At 39.2% G+C, this 20942-nt stretch overlaps 1 protein-coding gene across 3 annotated transcripts in view; it reads left to right on the forward strand.

Moving 5' to 3' along the window:
* The first annotated feature begins 5093 nt into the window (after positions 1-5093).
* Positions 5094-20942, forward strand: part of Gcc2 (GRIP and coiled-coil domain containing 2) — a 40995-nt gene continuing 25146 nt past the window's right edge. For all 3 annotated transcript variants that reach the window (XM_036167573.1, XM_036167574.1, XM_036167575.1), the window contains exons 1-13: positions 5094-5214; positions 5469-5522; positions 6472-6556; positions 7359-7426; positions 9710-9814; positions 10809-13250; positions 13886-13958; positions 16409-16509; positions 16603-16701; positions 18469-18588; positions 19144-19308; positions 19542-19646; positions 20548-20710. In XM_036167573.1, the coding sequence (XP_036023466.1) occupies positions 5209-5214; positions 5469-5522; positions 6472-6556; positions 7359-7426; positions 9710-9814; positions 10809-13250; positions 13886-13958; positions 16409-16509; positions 16603-16701; positions 18469-18588; positions 19144-19308; positions 19542-19646; positions 20548-20710 (3586 nt within the window). In that variant the 5' untranslated portion in view covers positions 5094-5208. The remainder of the gene's footprint in view (positions 5215-5468; positions 5523-6471; positions 6557-7358; positions 7427-9709; positions 9815-10808; positions 13251-13885; positions 13959-16408; positions 16510-16602; positions 16702-18468; positions 18589-19143; positions 19309-19541; positions 19647-20547; positions 20711-20942) is intronic.

Genomic DNA, 20942 nt, shown 5'->3' on the forward strand with positions numbered 1-20942 from the left:
GTGCTCCACTGTGCCCCTAATTATATTTTTTTACTTGTGTTGCAAGGTCACAGGTCTCCATATAGCTCTTTCGTTCAGCCTTCATTTTGGTTAAGCCTTTTTCTCAGCTCCTCACTTCTCCATCCTCCGCTCCTGTCCGTGTTCTGTCCTTTCCACTCCCTAGTCCAGTGGTTCTCATCCTGGAGGTTGTGACCCCTTTAGGGTCAAATGACCCTTTCACGGGGGTGGCATATCAAATATGCACATTGTGATTCATAACAGCAGCAAAATTACAAGTATGAAGTAACAACAAAGTAATGTTATGGTTGGGAGTCACTATGACATGAGAAACTGTATTAAGGGTCACAGCATTAGGAAGGTTGAGAACCACTGCCCTAGTACATCTCCACTTTCGTTTTACTGTATATTTATTATCTCCTTTCCCTTAATAGGTGTGCTCCCTAATTACTTGGCTTCTACATGTATTCTGAGTTAAACACATGAAAAGAAGATTCAAAGCTAGCAGCCACATATGAGAAAGAACAATGTGTATACTGTTTTTCTGAAACTTATTCTAGCATATATTTTCTTTTAGTTTCAATCATTTATCAGCAAACTTCAAAACTTTCTCTACAGCTAAATAATGTTCCACTCCATAAATGTACTACACTTTTCTTATCTCTTCAACAGTTGATGGAAATCTACTTTGATACTTGCCTTAGTTACACTTTCTATTGCTATGAAGAAACACCGATTATAGCAACTCGTAATAAAGGAAAACATTCAATTGGGGCTGGCTTACAATTCAGAAATTTAGTCCATTGTTGTCATGGTGAGAAGCATGGCAACATGCAGGCAGACATGGTGCTGACGATGCAGCTGAGAGTTCAACATTTGGATAGGAACACTGCAGGAAGAGAGTGAGACATTGGGCCAGGCTTGAGCATCTGAGTCCTCCCAGTCCATCCCCAGTGACACACTTCCTCCAACAAAGCTATACCTACTCCTACAAGACCACACCTCCTCATGGAGCCACTCCCTGAGCCATGGGGACCATTTTCATTCAAAACACCGCAACACTATTTTCTAGCTATGTGACTCAGTAGCAATTAATAAGGATGTGCAAGTATCTGTAGGATTAAAGTCCTTTGATTATTTCCCCATGAGTGGTATTGCTGGGTTACATTATGGTAGTTCTATTTATAGTCTTTTTAGAAGCCTACAGCCTGATTTCATAGTATTTGTACTAGTTTATGCCCCTACCAACAGTGTATAAGACTGTCCCCTTCTGTACATCCATAGCAGTATTGCTTCTCACTTGTATTCTTGATCATAGTCATTCTGCCTGGAGTGACATGGAAACTAAGTAGCCTTAATCTCTGTTTCCTTGGTAGCCAAGGACATTGAATTTTTTGAAAATGTTTACTAGCTGGCTATTGTGCACACCTTTAATCCCAGCATGCGGAAGCCAGAGGCAAGTGGATATCTGTGAGTGTTGGGCCAAGACTGGTCTGTGCATGGTGAGTTCCAGGAGAGTCAAGAGCTACATCATGAGGCCCTGTCTCAAAAAAAAAAAAAGTGGTGGGGGGAGTTTACTAGCCATTTGTACTTCTTTTTGTAATTTTTTTAAGATTATGATAGTGGGCACCTGTGTAAAAAAAAAAAAAAAAAAAAAAAAAAAAAGCTGTGAACTTACAGTGAAGTATGGACGGAGTGCAGAATGTTCTTTCCAGGAGGTAGCCTTCTAGAAAGAATTGTATAAACTATAAATGAATGCACTTGAAGGCAAAGATATCCAGGGAATGTCATGGCATGTGCACATTATCTCCATGGAAAAAGCAAAGGTCTTGGCTCTTTTCACATGACCAAAGATGATAAGACATACCACCGGTTGTATTCCCTCAATGCACTTGTATTTGCTTAACTGTAAAAGTCACCTCGTGTTTTGCTTGCTTTAAGAATAAAAATGGGGCTGGGCAGTGGTAGCACACGCCTTTAATCCCAACACTTGAGACAGAGCCAGGTGGATCTCTGTGAGTTCAAGGCCAGCTTGGGCTACCAAGTGAGTTCCAGGAAAGGTGCAAAGCTACACAGAAAAACCCTGTCTCAAAAAACGGGGGAAAAAAAAAGAATAAATATGGGGCAGGGGGGCTGGAGAGATGGCTCAGAGGTTAAGAGCACTGGATGCTCTTCCAGAGGTCCTGAGTTCAGTTCTCAGCAATCGCATGGTGGTTCACAACCATGTATAATGGGATCTGGTGCCCTCTTCTAGCATGCAAGCATACATGCAGACAGCACACTGCATACATAATAAAATAAATAAATAGATAGATAGATAGATAGATAGATAGATAACTTTTTTTTTAGAATAAAAATGGGAAGTGCTTTGTTTGCACTACTCTTAAAGCCTGGAGTCCCCTGATTATACCCATAGATCTTTTCACGTAACTTTCAATCTGAAGAGATTTAGCCTCCCTGGTCAAGGAAGGTAAACAATAATTACACTTCTCCCTTCGCTTTCCTCCCCCCAAACCCTTCCAATATTAACCAACCTTCCCTGCTCTCCATCAAATCCCTGGCTTCTTTTTTCATTAACTATATTGCATGCATATAGGTTTATACATATATACACGTATATTTCTAAATATAACCTCTTCAGTCCATGTTACTTGCATGGGTGTTTTCAGGGCTATTTGGTACTGGACAATCAATTGGTGTGCTCTTCCCTGAGGAGGACCACCTCTCCTGCTCCCAGCTTTCCTCAGTTGCCTGTAGTTCTTCATATGGAGTTGAGACCTCATGGGCTCTTCTCTGCCCAGGTTGGCACAGCCATTGGTGTCATCCTTGTTCAATCTTGGGCAGTCATGTTGGTGAGACTTTATGGGCATAATTTCTGACCTTACTAGGAGACACCACCTCACAGCAAACTTCCTGATGCTCTGGCTCTGACAGTCTTCCCACCCCCTCTTCCTCAGTTTCCCCTGAGCCTTAGATGTGGGAGTGTTTTATACATGTATCCATTGGGACTGAGCTCCATAACTCTACATATTGACTGTGGTTTTTCTCTAGTGGTCTCCGTATGTTGTAAAGAGAAGTTTCCTTGATAAGGGCTGAGGACTACACTTATCTGTAGGTTTAAGGACAAATATTTATAGATGATTGCTAAGGGATGATGCTGGTTTAGCAAATCAGTGATTGTAAATTCTCCTCTAATAATCATGACCTCACTAGTACTGAGTAGTTAGGTTAGTTTCTAGTACCAGGCATGGCTGCCCTCTTGTAGAGCAGGTCTTAAGTCCAATTAGTCCAATTAAGTCCAAGGTATACGTGCCACTCATGCACCCCGGCTATTATGCTGGCTGATGTGGTTCACAGGTGTCATCGCTGGGTGTCATAGTTGGTTGCCTCCCATCTCTGGAAGTTTGTATGGTGCCTTCTGGTACCAAGAAAGCCAATCCACAGGGAACTATAGCCATTTTTTTTTTAATTACCGGTTAAACAACACTATCCTCTTTCGGAAATAGTTTCCTTTTCAGATATTTACAAGGGCACAATGTTTTGTACCTTGGGGCTGTTTTCTGTTCTTTCTCCCTGCTACAAAGTAGGGAGACCAGTGAGATATAAGACAGGGAGTTTGGGAGGACACTTTGAAACGAAAATGCTTGACTCTATGGGTCAGGGCTCTCACCTCTGGAGCCATCTTCTCATTTACTTTAAATAGCACATGACAATTTACTAACAAAGGGCATTCATTCCACTGTAAAACTGCAGAAAATACCTGTTATTGAAGGATCAGAGAAGTAAGAGAGAAGGAATCCAGTTGCTTGCTGTGCTGTGTATTGAGAATGAGGAGTGAGGGGAGGTAATGATTTTTCTCCCCTCAGAGTATATCAGGGAAGAAACTTGATTTTGAATGGTGAACCTCTGACATCTTTATATTTTGTAAGATCATGCCACATGGCTTCCAGAACCCATGATCAAGCCAACAAAAATATCTCCCTTTATCCCTGTGTAAGTTAAGACACTCTGGCTATACTTGGGGTGAGGGCCAAACTGCTTGAAGGCCTGAACCTGCAATTAGTGTGTGTCTACACCTGGAAGTAGACATTCTGGAAAAACCTGACCAGTGAATGCCCTTTTGCCTACAAAAATATAACACTATGATTGATACTTCCCACTAGAGGCCAATTGTTCTATCTTCTAGTTTATGTTTAGGCCAGGCTTATCTATAGAAAAATATCAGGCGCTTTCTTTTTTAAGTCCTAGGTCAGTCTAGAGGTGCCCTGTTACTACTCTATAAGACAACACTAATCTATATTGGGATATCCTCCATCTCTTCTTACTCTCTAGAGAGTCCTCTGAGATTTTTCCCTTCTCCTGCCTTCATCCCCTTGGGCGCAACCACGACTCTCTGAGAGAACCCTTACATCCCTGTGCCCTGCCCTCTCTCATTAGGGATCCCAAGGGAGGGTGCCTGTCTACACTAGTCACTCTAACTTCCCACAATGGGAACCTGATGAATTCTTTCAGATGAAAGCTGGTGCTCAGTTTTCTTCCTCCTTTTCAAACAGCCTTGGACTCCAATCCATGGAATGCTGCCACCGTCACTTACAGTGGGGTTTCCCTATCTCAATCTAATCTAGATAAATCTCTCACAGAGGCTGAGGCTGGTTTCCTAGATGATTCCAGATCCTTTCAAATTGACAATATTAACAAGGACAAGAATTATCCCCGCCAATAAATTAATTTTTAGAAGGGTACAGTCAGCATGCCAGCATTTTGTAACCCTGATAAATTAATGGACCCAGATATTTACTCCCAATTACTATTCACGGCACAGCAAATTTTGAACATCTGACAGAATTACACTACCCATAAACTATTTGTTCCACATATGGATGCTAGTCGGGACACTTAAACTTATAACCGATACCTTAAAAATTTAGGAACTAAACACAAACGAACGTGTGGGCTCAAACCCATCTCTCCGCCCACGGCAGCCTGACACCAGTCGCCTTGCTGGCGCCAGTCCGGGGGCCTGCGCACAGGGAACTTCCTCCCGCACCATGGCACCGCCCACCCCGGAAGCGGAAGTGACGCTCCGCGTAGCCTTGGAGACGCGAGGGAAGCGTAGCCCGTGGCCGGACCTTTGACCAGCTCTGGGCTGCGTCAGAGGCGGAGCGGCCGGGACTCCTGAAGAGGCGGCGGTGGCCGCGGGTCGCTGCGGCGATGGAGGTAACGGTGGGGTCGCGCCGCCCCGCTGGTCTTCGGCGCCACTCGAGGAGTGGGAGGGCACGGCCGGCACGCTGTCCCCGCCTCCGCCGCTCGGCCCCAGCCGCTGCGCTCCATAGAGCCCGGTGCTGGCGCCTGCCACGGCGATGGACCCCTTGGTTCTTGCTCCTGAGGAGGTTCTTCCTCACCACAAGGTTTTGTAGCCGCCGGTTGCTCCCGGGATCGGGGTGAACTCTTGTGACGGTTTTGTTTTGCAGGATCCGGTTCAAGATGGGGTGGCTGCGGCACCCTCCGGGACCGGGAAATCCAAGGTGAGGAGAGCACTCCACTGCCAGGCTCCCTGTAGCGCCGAAGGGTAATGAATTGGAAAATTTGGGCGCGGGGAGAAGGATTTCTTCTTTAAAAGAATTTATAATCACCCATTGATTTCCTGTTCTTTTTTTTTTTTTTTTTTTAATTTCCTGATGTGCAAGCAGTTTGTTTACTTCCTGCTCCTTGTTAGCGCCGTCCAGAGAGATCCTGCTCTATTTCAGACATTTAACTAGTCTGTTTTTTGAAAGTTTACACAGTGACGCGATGAAGAGGGGATTGGATTAGGGGAAGAGTCAAGGAGCTACATATCCTGTTGGCTCCAGCTCCAGAGTCAAACGGGGGTTGAATAAGATCGTTCTTACAGCCCTGTGCAATGAATGCTTAATGCTCAATGATTCTGGAAGGTAGTGGTTTTTATTACCAAAATGTATCGTTTCCATACTGAGTTCCAGGCATTTGCCTAAGCTCCCGGCTCTGTCGCTTAAGCTTCGTGAACTAAGTCCCTTTGTTATTCTCATTCTGCAGATAAACTGAGGGCACAAGGATTAAGTAATTTTCAGAGTTAGTAAAACCAAAGATTTTACTTAAAGCCTGAATGTTACCAGATTCATGTGCGACTGCAGTTATGTTTATGTTTTCATGAGCACATGGATGACTTTTCAGCTTGCAACAGAATGAATTTTACAGCTCTACCAATCTTTAGGTCCAACTCCACTTGTACACATAGAGAACTTCATGGTCTATCTCTAAGAGTTTTTTGCTGGGGTTTTTGTTTGCCTTTTGATTCATCTAATTAAAGTTGTTGAAGTTATATTTGTTAATTTTTAAAGTATGATTGGCTTGAATGTTGAGAGTGTGTTTTTGTTTTGGGGCAGACATTGTGTTTCTTTTGGGGGGCATACTAGAACCATGAGTTATAAAAGTCAATAATATAACAACATCTTTCAGCTGGAAACGTTGCCACGAGAAGACCTCATCAAGTTTGCCAAGAAACAAATGATGCTGCTCCAGAAAGCTAAAGCAAGGTGTACAGGTACTGGGTTTGAAATTACAGGGTTTTTGTCATTACACCAACATGCCCAGCCTTGCAGTTACCTTTGAATACATAAAGAGAGAGAGGAGTATTTTTAACTGTAAAATGAAACCATTTTTTCCTTCACATTAATTGTAAATTTTTCTAAACTATGTTTCTGTAGAGAAATAGTTGAAATGTTTCTTTATTCCGAAAGGAAAATGATATTAGTATCCTTTTATTTGAGAAAGATGTGTATTGATGAGCTATTCAGATCAGTACACGTGTTTGATATGTTTAATTCTTGCTTTAAGATTATACAGAAAGTATTTACAATAAAAAAATAATAGGATGCCTAGGACATGCTAGAAAATTCTCAGGGTAGTTGGTCACAGTGGTGTACATGCCTAGTCCCTGCTACTCTAGAGGCTAAGGCAGAAGCATCAGTTGAGCCCAGGTTTTCAAGACCAGCCTGGACAGCATAGCAGAACCTCCACATATATGTGGATGAATAAGAAAAGACAGGAAGGGAAGAAATGAATACAGATTTAGATGAAACAAAATTGTTCATGTGCACGAAAGCAGGGTGGTGGATACTTAGACCATACTCTTCCCAATGAAAATTTTCATATTAAGAAAGCAAAAAAAAAAAAAAAAAAAAAGGAAGGAATACTATTATTTGGATAGAGTTAATAATCCTCCAATTATTGACTTCTTAAATACATTCTAATTTATAGTCTTGGGAATCTTGTTAGAATGTACTTGTCAGTTTAGTAGTAATTATTTTCATAATTTTTGAACTAGAATTTTTTTAATTATTTAGAATTAGACAAAGAAATTGAAGAACTCAAATCAAAACCTGTTGATGGAGGAACTGACGATATTATTAAGGTAATGAAACAGTTTTTGTTAACTCATAGAAAAATGTCTAGTAATAGATTAAAAAGTTCCTTGAGGACTGTGTGCCTGCTAGAGATGATCTTGCTTTTTGTTCAGTCACTTCCTTGTTGGCTTTGGTTTAACTTTTTAGTTCTTTAACTCACAATGAAGGGGAGAAGGGTAGAGAGAACTATTAACTCATTTCAGACAAAAAGTCAATAGCACTCCTTCCTTATGGGTATTACCAGATCTTTCCTGCTCTGACCTCCTCAGAAAACTTGGTCACGTGTACTACTTCAATGATACATGGATAGGTTTATACCACTGGATAGTGACTCCTGACCCAGATTTGTGAGCTGCACTTCTAGCTGCCAGCAGTGGGGGTGGAGGGATCTTAAACCAGTTTACTTGTAATCTCAACTTGCCAGATCCCCATCACTTAGTGGGTTAGAGGCATCACCAGATTTTGCACCATTTAACTTTAGAGTTGTTTCCTATTTCCTTTATCCTCCACCTGTGACAGTCACCACAGACCTGTTGCTGCTTCAGGATATAGCTTAGTGTGTCTTTTTCCATGCACATGGCCCTCCTGCTCTCTGAAACCTCTGTCTCCTGCAAGGAATGGCTCTGGCTGTCTCTAGATCTGTTGCAGCTCTGAAACTGGACTGTGACAGTGGTCCTGTGAATGTCGGCACTGCTTCCATATGCTTCACACCTGTTTACCAGGTTACGTAGTCAGACTTCCTTACTGGATTAATAGCTCATTTTGATAGAAGACATGTCTCTGTAGTCACCTAAGAATAATTACATAGAAAGTAAAAATAAACAAAATGAGACAGGGTATCTGCCTTCTGCCTCCTGAGTGCTGGGATTAAAGACATACACTACCATACTAGGCAAAAGTAAGTTTTCCTTTGATGAGTGGATAGTCCCGTGTCGTCACCGCCGCCCCCCCCCCCCCCCCATCTCTTTTGATTAGTTTTGGGTTTTGGGGTTTTTTTTTGTTTTTTGTTTTTTTGGGGTTTTTTTGGTTTTTAGAGACAGGGTTTCTTTGTGTTACTTTGCGTCTTTCCTGGAACTCACTTGGTAGCCCAGGCTGGCCTTGAACTGACAGAGATCCGCCTGGCTCTGCCCAGCAAAGAGTGTCAGGATTCTCTTTTTGGTTGTTGTTGTTGTTGTTGTTGTTGTTGTTTTTGTTTTTGTTTTGTTTTTTTTCTAGACAGGGTTTCTCTGTGTAGCTTTACGCCTTTCCTGTAGCCCAGGCTGGCCTCCACCTCACAGAAGTCCGCCTGCCTCTGCCTCCCGAGTGCTGCGATTTGTGATTAAAGGCGTGCGCCACCACCGCCCGGTGAGGTCTTATTCTTATGTTTCAGCTATTTTGGAATATTCAGGGCCTGCTGGGCTCTAGTGGAGATATATTGCCCAGCTGTTACTGATTAAGTTCTTACACTGGTGTCTAGGTATCTGGGTTTGGGATGATTACAGGTCTAGGTGCTGATTTCTAGATTTGTCTTTGTTAGCCGAGTGTCTTGTTCCTTGGTTTCCGTTTCCTCTCTGGATTTCAGAGTGTGACGGCTGTTTTCCTGGCCTGCTCAACTGATGTGTTCACAGGGAATGCCTGCTGGTGTTAGAGACTGGGGTCCTGGGATGAGTTGGGGAAAGGAAGGTTGGAGGAGAGGGTCTTTGTGTTCCTTTGGGATTGGGTCAGAGAGGAAAGGAGACCTCAGCGGGTTTCTTGTTAGAGAGCTGGGAGTGAGACTGGAGGAGGGAGTTCTCAGGAGCAGTGGGATAGCTGTAGGTCTGCCTTCAGCCTACTTGCTGCCCTGAGAGGACTGCCCTTGGGTTAGCAGGGGATGTCTGCTGGGGTTGGGGTCTGGGACACAGCAACAAGTGGGGGGAGGAAGGTTAGAAGGGAAATACCTGTGGGATCCACAGGAGGTGGAAGGGGGCAGGGAAGGGTGTCACACGTGTTCTGCAGCAGAGCTGGAGATAATCTTGGTGGGTTGGATCTGAGGGGACAGGGCTAGAAGAGAAGGTCTGCGGGCCATCTACCTGGTTTTCTGGGGTCCATGGCCTGTGGGTTTGTAGAGAGTGCCTGCTGGAGTTGGGGGCTGGAGTGAGGTTAGAAGGAAAAGATCTGTGGGATCCACAGGAGATGGAAGCAGGGGTGTAGGAAAGGCTGAAGAGCTGAGGATAAGACTTGGAGGTTGGATGGGGCAGTGGGGGGTGTGGTTGTCAGAGAACAAGACACTATTTTTTAGCCTCAGGCAAACAAATCATGTCATTCCAAAACAGGTACTCACTGAGCGCCTGGATGCTCTCCTTCTGGAAAAAGCAGAGACTGAACAACAGTGTCTATGTCTAAAAAAGGAAAATATCAGAATGAAGCAAGAGGTTGAGGTAAGACATTTAATGTGGGGTTTTTGTTTATTCATTTTTGTTTTTGTTTTTTGTTAACTTACTCAGAATAGTCATGAATTTTTCAGCTGAATGGGATCCTAAGCATCTAATCTAGCCAAGCATGGGGACACATACCAGCACTTGGCTAAGGCAGAAAGATGTCAAGACCAAGGGCAGCCTGAGATACTTAGAAAGGCACTGTCTCTAATAAAAGGAGCCAGCAAGATGGCTCAGCAGATGGAGGTGTTTGCCTCCAAGCTCAGTGTCCTGCCCCTAGAACAGACATGATGGAAAGAGAAATTAGACTCCTACACATTGTCTATAACCTCCACACATGTGCTGTGGCATGTGCACACCCACATCATCAGCACACAATAAATAGTGTTTTTAAGCTTTGTAAGACCCTGTGTCAAAAAGTGAAAAGAGGAGTAGGGATATAGCCCGGCAGTGGAGTGGTTACCTCTATGTGGAGGCCCTGGATTCATTCCCACTTCAGCTGACAATCCTGAAAGCGTGCAGTAATGCAGAGAGAGACTAACATTTTACTTTTTGCACCATTTAATCTTTCTTATAACCATATCATTCTTCAATAAAAGTCTTAAGATTTTGAGTTTTTCACAATTCTAAATACTATTATCTGTTCAGTTTTAGGATATTTAGTAGCAATTTTTACTTTCTTGTCTGTAAAGTTTAAGCTTATTTTGTCTAAAATGTCTTTTATTAATCTGCTCAGGAGCTATAAATTAAAGCCTTTTAACTTACATAATGTATTGTCTTTAAAAAGATAGTCATATGCAGAGGTTTCCTAGTTGTTAGTTATTTCTTTAAGTAATGAATTTTGTATTGATGATAATAGTTCTACTTAAGGCAAACCCTAAACAAAATCTCATACTCTAGGTATAATCTGTTCATCTCTTTTCCCATCTAGTTAACCCTTTCATGGAGGTAGAGATTTCTTTCATCTTTGGCTTATTTGTGCTTATTTTTGTAATAGGATTCTGTAACTAAACTGGAAGATACACACAAAGAGTTTGAACAGTCACATAGAAACTATGTAAAGGAAATTGAAAGCCTGAAAGATGAATTGGCGGCAGTGCGCTCAGACCACAGTAAAGACAAAGCCAGCTTACAAAAAGAACTGGAAGAAGCAGTAAATAAACAGTTAGAGCTTTTAGAGCAGCTTAAATCTCAAAGTGACTCTGAAAAGAATGTTAGACAACTACAAGAAGAGATTCAGAATGTTACGGCAGGATTTGAAGAACAAATTTTATGTCTACAAAAGCAGTTAGAAGCTACCGGTGATGAAAAAAAACAAGAGATTATTCATCTCCAAAAAGTCATTGAGGAGAACACTCAGCACTACCAAAAAGATATTAATACTTTCCAAGAAGAGATTTTGCAGCTGAGAGCTGCACACAAAGAAGAAGTTAATGAGCTGATGTCTCAGATGGAAGCATTAGCTAAAGAACATGAAGCAGAAATAAGTAAGCTAAAAGATAATGGAGTGCAACTGTGTGAGGGAAGTGAGGACAATCAGGAGAAAGACCATTGTGAATCAGAAAACTTAAATGAAGACACCTCAGATGCAAGCCAGAACCAAAATTGCACTGTACCCTTACAAGAAGATACTTTTGCAGAACAACCAGTGTATGATAAAGTCAGACAATTGGAAGATTCTTTAAAAGAGCTGGAATCTCAACATAGTATCTTAAAGGATGAGGTGACTTACATGAATAATCTCAAGTTAAAACTTGAAATGGAAGCTCAACATATAAAGGATGAGTTTTTCCATGAACGAGAAGACTTGGAGTTTAAAATTAATGAGCTGTTGCTGGCTAAAGAAGAACAGGGCTATATAGTAGAGAAATTAAAATATGAGCAAGAAGATTTAAATAGACAGCTCCGCTGTGCTGTGGAACAACATAACAAAGAAATACAGAGTCTTCAGGAATTCCATCAGAAAGAAATCTCTGAACTCAGTGAGACATTTATGTCAGGTTCAGAAAAAGAAAAATTAGCATTAATGTTTGAAATCCAGGGTCTTAAGGAACAGTGTGAAAATCTACAGCATGAAAAGCAAGAAGCAATCCTAAATTATGAGAGTTTACGAGAGATGATGGAAATTTTACAAACAGAACTAGGAGAATCTGCTGGAAAAATAAGTCAAGAGTTTGAAACAATGAAACAACAGCAAGCATCTGATGTTCATGAGCTTCAGCAGAAGCTGAGAACTGCTTTTAATGAAAAAGATGCTCTTCTTGAAACTCTGAATCGCCTTCAACGAGAGAATGAGAAGTTAATATCTCAACAAGAATTAGTACCTGAACTTGAAAGTACGGTAAAGAGCCTGAAGGCAGACAATGACATGTACTTAGCCAGTCTTGGTCAAAAAGATACTGTGTTACAAGAATTAGAAGCAAAGATAAGTTCCCTTGCTGAGGAAAAAGGTGATTTTATAAGTAAAATGAAAACTTGCCATGAAGAGATAGATGATCTCCATCAGAAATGGGAAAGGGAACAGAGATTGACCATGGAACTCAGGGAAGCGGCAGAGCAAACTGCCCAGCATAACAGTGAACTCAGACAAAGAGTAGATGAATTAACAGGGAAACTAGATGAAATAGTAAGAGAAAAGAGTCAAAATGACCAAAGCATTATGGTTCAAATGAAAACTATGACTGAAGACCAAGAAGCACTGTCATCTAAAATCAAGTCTCTTTATGAGGAAAATAATAGACTACATTCTGAAAAGGTCCAGTTGAGTAGGGATTTGGAAACTCTTCAGTCCCAAAACAATTTTGCCCTTAAAGAGCATGTTACTGAATTAGAAGAAAAACTCCAGTTAATGGTTGAAGAACAGGATAACTTAAATAAACTGTTTGAAAATGAGCAAGTTCAGAAGTCATTTGTCAAAACTCAGTTATATGGCTATCTTAAACAAATGGAGCCAAACGTTTTAGAAGAAAATGAAGAGGAAGATGTTGTAAAAGTTCTACAAGCTGTAGGTGAATCCTTAGCAAAACAAAAGGAAGAAAAGCATAACTTGGTCTCTGAATATGATGAGCGAGTATTAGAATTAGAAAAGAAGATTCAGGGCCTTCAAGAAGAGAGTGTAGTTCAATGTGAAGAACTTAGGGCTTTACTTAGAGACTCTGAGCAGGAGAAAATTCTCATAAGGAAAGAATTAGAAGAAGCCATGTCAACAAAAGAGGCCCTGCAACTTGATCTTCTAGAAATGAAGAATACTAATAAAAAAACAATCCTTGAAAATCAGAGTCTTTTAGCTCAAGTTGAAGAATTATCTCAGACACTGCACAGTAAAAATGAAGTCCATAATGAAAAAGTTCTTGTAATAGAACACGAAAACCTAAAGCTGTTGCTAGAACAAAGAGAATCTGAACTACAAGATGTGAGAGCAGAATTGATACTGCTAAAGGTACCACTATTTTGAGTTTTATTGATTTGAAGAAATCCTTAGCTCTGGTCACAGGGTGTAAAAATATATATACATTAACATTTTTGCAGTCCGAAATCAGAAATAAAATTTTAGCATTTACGCTCAAGTGACAGATTTCTAGCAAATGAATTAAGTCCTTTGATGTGGTATGTCTCAGTCAAATGTGACTGATCATCAGCAAACTAATCTAGGGAAAAAAATCAGAATTTCCCTCAGGACAGTGTTTTTCTATTTGAAAGAACACTGTTTATCAAGAAAATGAGCTATAACAGTATTCCGTTTTAGTTAAAAATTGAAAGTTCTCTTAGAAATAGTGTTGTGAAGTTACGATTTACAATGACTTGTAGTTATTTCTTCATTACATATGTATTTGGTGTGTGTCAGATTATGCATCTTAACTTTGGTATTATTTTAGTAAAGGCCATAATCATAATAAAGCTAGTATTGCTTGCTCTATCAATAGAAAACAAAAATAACCAAATTGGTATTTATATGGTTTCTCTTGGTAAAGGTTTTCTTGTGATTAAAATGATGACAATTTTATTGTGGGTAATTAAATGAATTCTGGTTTAGGGGTTTTTTTGTTTTTTGTTTTTTTCCCCTATAAAATCTAGGATTCCTTAGAAAAATCGTCTTCTGTAAAAAATGATCAACTCTCATTGGTAAAAGAGCTGGAAGAAAAAATAGGTAACTATGGTTTTATATATGTTGTCACCATTAATTAAACAAATATCTTATTAGTGTTAAGATAGATTGAGAAATATCATTTCAATTAATGAGTTACTAATTACACAGTAATTAGCTGCCTTTTCCTCATTCACCAGTTGTCCTCTGCCATCTGTTTGCCTTCTCTCTAAATGCCACTTTCTGTCATTTAACACCCCCCAAAAAAATGCTGTTTTTTTCTGTTCATAACTGATTCTGTGAATTATTTTTGGATTTTTTGCATCCATTTAGACATTTTGAGTACTCAGCTGTTCTCTATAATGGCAATAGCAAGGCAAGCAAGGTCCAGACTGTATGCTCAAAGAGCTCATTAACAGGAAAACGTTAAGTTCATCACTAGGTATGGACAGGAAACAGTGCTGACAGCATAGAAAGTTGCCTGTTTTAAGAAAAACCTCACTTCCATTGGGTCTTGAAGAATGAGAAATATGACCAAGAAGAAAAAGTATTGTAGCAAGAAGGAACAGCAGGTGCTTGTCTGTTGGTATTTTTATACCATCAGGGAACACCAGAAAGTCCCCAAGGAGGTAGCTGATCATACTCTCTAGTGCAGTGCACAGAGAAGTTAAGCCTTTCTGTGTATCCATTTCTTCTTTTTTGTAACTTCCTGGACTAGCCCTTTTGTTCCTGTTGAAAGCTGAAGAAATAAAGACTAAATAAGTGTTGTATGATGTGTCCATCATTCCTTGGTTTAGTGCCCAGTTAGATTGAGGAAAGGAGAATGGAAGAGTTCAGAATGACTCCTCATTTTCTGTCAAAGATGGTTGAAGTGAAGTAGGATGTTCAATTTTAGACTAAATTTAAATACCATTTCAAGTGAGTTATCACATAGAATGATACATAAATCTGGACTTAGGATAATTAGCCTAAAGGTACAAATGCATAGTCAGAGTACAGACATAAAAAGCCAAAGGTTGAGATCCCCAAGGTAACATAGAAAAAAGACAAGGAGCAGGATGGTGGGGGTATACACCTTTAATCCCAGCGCTCAGAGGCAGAGGCAGGTGAATCTCTGTGAGTTCAAGGCCAGCCTGGACTACAGAGTGAGTTCCAGAACAAGCAGAGCTATTACACAGAGAAACTCTGTCTTGAAAAACCAAAAAAGAAAAAAGACAAGGTCCAGAAACAGTTTCCATCTTAAAATGTCAGAAATAACCAAGGGGATTGAGAAGGGGCAACTAGCGGGTAGGGAATCATTGAACAAAAGTGCAAGCTAAGCTGTGTGCAAGTAACAGACCTGGCAGAACCTTCAGCCAGGCAGATGCTGCTAATGTCTTTAGTGCTAACAGGTACCCATTGAGTTAAGCACACAGGACAGTTTCCCAGTGTGCTGAGGCCAAGGCTTGTTGTAGTAGGCTTCTAGAAAAACATGGGGAAGAGAAATTTGAGAGTATATGCAAGCAATTCTTTGAAGAATTTTACTCTGTAGGAAGAGCACTGTGGTTTTTGTTGTTTGTTTTGCTTTAATGGGAAAACAGGCGTGTTTGCAATATTTTACCTCCTGTTATGGTCTCTCCCCTGCCCTCCTTTGATTCTATTATTTAGTCCTGATATACTAATGTTATATTTCAATTTATTACTGTATGTGTATGATGCATGTGGCTGTGCCTGCCACACCATGTGTGGAGGTCAGAGGTCAACTTTCAGGAATCAGTTCTTTCCTCCTACTGTGGGTACCAGTGATAAAACCCAGGTCTTCAGGCTTGCACGGCAAAGCGTTTTTACCTGCTAAACCATTTCATCAACCTTGATGATATATTCTTGTTGCATTTATAAACCATTGAGAAGGACAAATCCACTGGAAAGGAGGAATTGCTATTTTGATGCTTGAACAGGAGCAGAGAGGTGTGATCTATATATGAAACATGGAAGTGTGACAGTGACCTTTACTACACGGTGCACAGTACATGGGTGCACCCAGACTAATAGGTATGAGCAGAACTCTTAACCATAGTAAAGGAAAGATAACAAAAGTAACGTACTAAACTCGAGTTTAACTAGAAGAGGTAGTCAAATAGGAGGAAGGGTGAGAAGTTGACAGGCTTGATCTAGAAGACTGTGCATGGCTACTTCTATCTGCCTTACATCTTTCCTACTTGTCTGATTTACAACTATCTCCAATCTTCTCATACTCAGCACTAAGAGGCCTAGGAACTCCAATTCCTAGGTACTTAAGAATGACTTTATAAAAATGAACTATTAACAGAGACTTAAAGTTTGACATAATTTACCTCACTTGGCTAATGAATAATTAAGGTTTCTCTTTACAATGATAAATACAGTTCTAGCTCCTTAACATTAAGTTCAAGCTGCAAATTTTGTGTCCAAGAATAAAATCGTCTATGGGGTTAAGATGAGTAATTTCAATATTCTTTTGACTTCATGTATAGTCCTTGCATTTTCTATTTTAGAAAGTCTGGAAAAAGAATCCAAAGACAAGGATGAGAAAATAAATAAGATAAAGCTAGTTGCTGTGAAAGCAAAGAAAGAACTGGATTCCAACAGGAAAGAGGTAAGCCCAGGTTCAGCACAAGATTTCAGAATCCTGTGTTGTGGAAAATCAAGGGTTTCTGTGCATGAAAAACACGCACTGTGTTTACAACAGGCCCAGAGTCTAAGGGAAGAACTTGACTCCATCCGTTCAGAAAAGGACCGCCTGTCTGCTTCTATGAAGGAGCTCATTCAAGGAGCAGAAAATTATAAGGTAAAAGTTATAGTAATACCAGGCTTTCTTCATAACAGGTATACTAGAATTGTAAAACTTGTACATAAAATACATTGGTTTTTCCCAGCACTCGGGAGGCAGAGCCAGGAGGATCTCTGAGTTCGAGGCCAGTCTGGTCTACAGAGTAAGATCCAAGACAGGCACCAAAACTGTACAGAGAGACCAAAAAAAACAACCAAAAAAACAAAACCATTGTTTTTGTTAGTGAAATAGAAATGTCCCTGGTTTTGTATAGTATACATAGAAGGTTAGTCTTTGGTTTTATCTGGTTTTTGTTGTTTTTAGATAGAGTTTCACTGTGTTTCCCTGGCTGGCCTAAAACAGAAATCCATCTTCTTCCCAGTACTGGAACGAAAGGCATGTGCCACCACGCCTGGCAAAGTTAGCCTTTAAATAGTGCCTTTAAATTACTGTTTCTTAAAAGTAAAATATATTTTGGGATTTCATCATAATAAAATGTAAGAAAAAGATGGCTGTTGTGATTTAATATTTTCATAGCCAAGTGAATATATACCTGAAACTCCAGATAGATCTAGCCAGAAAGTAAGTAGGAACATAATTACTTGGAGGTAATATACTTGTTTACTTCAATAACACGAGACTCTTATAGTTTCTTTCTAATCTAATAAAATTGCTAAATGCAAAGTAAATATTTACATTTCTTCATATATTTATTCATCTAACAATATTTGTGTAGATGGGCTAAATTCCCGATTCTGGACAGATGATAGTCAACCAGAGAGAGCAGTAGACTTTCCTAAATTCTTGTCCTCTTAGTCTTAAATCCTAGGAGCAGTAACGGATAGACAAAGGACAAGATAGATGTTGTGTAGAAAGGTGACTAGGGAAAAGAAGATGAGCAGTAGAATTCTGTCAGACTCAGATTAACAAAAGGCATAGAGATTCCAACAGAGATTAACAGGCTGTCTTCCAAACACTTTACCTAGCTTATATGTGTATTTCTCAGAAGAACCAGAAGTGTCTTGTCATCACCAGCGTACAGGTGAGCAGTCTGAAGCACAGAGACTCAAGGCCACAGCCTTAACAACCTAGGAGAGTAGTAACAACAGAATGGGAATCTTGCCAGTTATTCCCATTCTGTTCATTTGACAACTAAGTTTAATATAACACAGATCTGCAAACAGAAATAAGTGAAGAAAGAATAAGATATTTGAGAAAAATATAATGCATCCACTCCTTATTATACTCTACACACCAAAATAAATTCTGTATGTATGAAATATTTTTTAATATCTAAAACAAATTTCTCAGCCCTTTACTAACTTCTGGAACCAACTATTTTTTCTGAACTTAAAAGCAGTTTATGAATTTACAAAGTAAAAAATTGAAAGATTAAACTTATACCTGGTTTAATTCTGGGGAAAAAATAGTAAATTATGGTATTGTAAAGTGCTTAAAAAAAAAAAAAAAAATCCAGGCTACACTGAGAAACCCTGTCTCAGAGGAAACAAAAAAACAGGCAAAATCCTAATGTAACTGACCCATGATAGATGAATAAGCTCATATTTAAACCTTAAATGTGTTTTTAATAGATTTATAAGACCTTATATATTAAGGGTACTAATCTTTTGTCATATTGCCAAGTGCTAGTTTTCTCTTTTATATTTCATATTCAATATTTTAAGAATCTCAAAGGTACTCTTAAGGCATCAAGATGTCTTGATTATATGTTCTGACCTAATGAATGCTTCCTAACTTAAAGTTAAATCTTGTCTTTTATTGAAGAATCTTTTGTTAGAATATGATAAGCAATCAGAACAGCTGGATGTGGAAAAAGAACGTGCTAATAATTTTGAACATCATATAGAAGACCTTACCAAACAATTAAGAAATTCAGCTTGCCAGGTAATTGCAAATTGGATAAATTTAGACAAGAAAATTATAGTAAATACATTTTAATCTCATTTTTCTCTTGTATAAGAAGTTAAACTGTACTCAGAAGCAAAAATTCTTTCTCTTTCATTTTTCTGTGTTTGGAGAAGAATTTGACTAAATAACTAACATACTCTATTTTGCTTAACCCTGTCTTACTGTTGAGTTGGGGGTGTTGTCGCTGGGGTTTGTTTGTTTGTTTGTTTGTTTGTTCGTTCGTTTGTTTTTTAGGAGCACACCACTGCTGTACATGAGCTTAAAGAATTCATCTAGCCTCAGTCCACCCGGATTTGGGTTTGGGTTTTTATTTCTACTTTTCACTCTATGGAAAGCTTAGAGGCTTTCTGGCTTGTAAGACTTTCCAGATCAAGATCAGCAGGGATTGTTTTTAATCTTATTCTTGACTTAACAGTAATTCTATGGGGTCAACTGTGAAATTGCTTTTCATACTGTGCTAATGTTCTCAGTAAGCATTTCATCTGTATATGTTTCCTGTGTGCTCACAGTAATGAGTCATTTGTATTCTAGTGTGAAAAACTAAATTCAGACAATGAGGATCTCCTGGCCCGTATTGAGACACTGCAGTCTAATGCCAAGTTATTAGAAGCACAGATTTTAGAAGTCCAGAGAGCCAAAGGAATAGTAGATAAAGAACTGGAAATTGAAAAACTTCAAAAGGAGCAGAAAATAAAGGTAAGAATAACCCTGAGACTTGTTCCCTTGCATACAATGACAATTAAAATACATACTGCTTGAATGAAGAGTCCTGCTGGGTACATTTATGAGTTATACCCTAGTTAATTCCTTAATGTGTGCCAACTCTACCTTGGAGAATCTGTCCTAAGCTGTGATTTTTCTGGGCATATAGGTTTTGTTTTTGTGTATGGACATATTTCATACCATGCTTGTGGGTCGTTTAACTTTAGGAACATGTCAGTGCTGTGAATGAGCTTGAAGAACTCCAGCTCCAATTGGAAAAGGAAAAGAAGCAGCTTCAGAAAACCGTGCAAGAACTAGAGCTGGTTAAAAAGGTACAAACATAGTCTCCAGAGAGAGAACTTGGTGGCAGAGTGCCTGCCCAGCATGCCTAAAGCCCTGGGTTTGATTCCCAGCTCCTCAGAAACAGGTGTTCATAGAACAGCATAATTCATACTATTGCAGTTCTATACACAGGAAAAGTATTTTTTTTCTTTCTTTTTCTCTTTTTTTTTTTTTGCCAGAGCTGAGGATCGAACCCAGGGCCTTGCACTTGCTAGGCAAGAGCTCTACCACTGAGCTAAATCCCCAACCTCAGGAGAAGTATTTTAAATATTGCTTGTACTACTAAAATAATCCTCTATAAATTCTTAGCCTCAGTAAATTGAAACCTGAATTTTATTTCTCTAGACAACTATCTGTTCAGAAGAACCTAGGCTAATGAGTTTTACTTTATTTTCTATGTGTGATTGCATTATGACATGTAAAGATTTTAATTAATGTCAAAGCTTAAAATTTATTTTGGATTAATTTCTACTTTTTCAAAGAGTATTCTGTAAAAGGTGTTATGTTACCTAAAATATTAATATTTCATAAATGAGAACTCCATAAGACTAGAACTACTACTAATTATGGCTAATTAAAGTTAGTCAAATAAAATGGAGTTCAGAAAGTTGAGTTTTAAACTGCTAGAGAATATTTGATGAAATTAAACTGTAAACTGTTGAGCTTCCCATTTCCTCATTACTTACATTATGTCTATACTACAGGAAAATGTAATAAAACCTACTTATTTTATGTCATTATTTAAGCAGTTTCAAAGATTAGTTGTGAATATATAAGTAATATAAGTTATGTATATATATATACACACACACATACACATACACATATATATATATATATATATATATATATATATAAATAAATAATATAAGTCTTTCATAAAATGTGCAGGATGCCCAACAAACCACATTGATGAATATGGAAATAGCAGATTATGAACGTTTGATGAAAGAATTAAATCAGAAGTTAACAAATAAAAACAGTAAGATAGAAGATTTGGAGCAAGAAATAAAAATTCAAAAACAGAAACAAGAAACCCTACAAGAAGAAATGAGTGAGTAAAACAATTCACTTTACTTTATAACTGCCTCATAACATCATAGAGCGCAACATGAATCATTTATTCATACAAGCCAAGCAGCCAGCTTGTCTGTCTGCCTTTTTTTTTTTCATAGACAGAGTCTCTCTGTAGTCCTGGCTGTCCTAGAACTAAGTCACAGAAATCTGCCTGCCTCTGCCTCCTGAGTGTTGGGATCAGAGGTGTAAACTGCCACACCGGCCATTCA

Source organism: Onychomys torridus, chromosome 18 (genome assembly GCF_903995425.1).
Source record: "Onychomys torridus chromosome 18, mOncTor1.1, whole genome shotgun sequence".
Classification (NCBI taxonomy): Eukaryota; Metazoa; Chordata; class Mammalia; order Rodentia; family Cricetidae; genus Onychomys; species Onychomys torridus.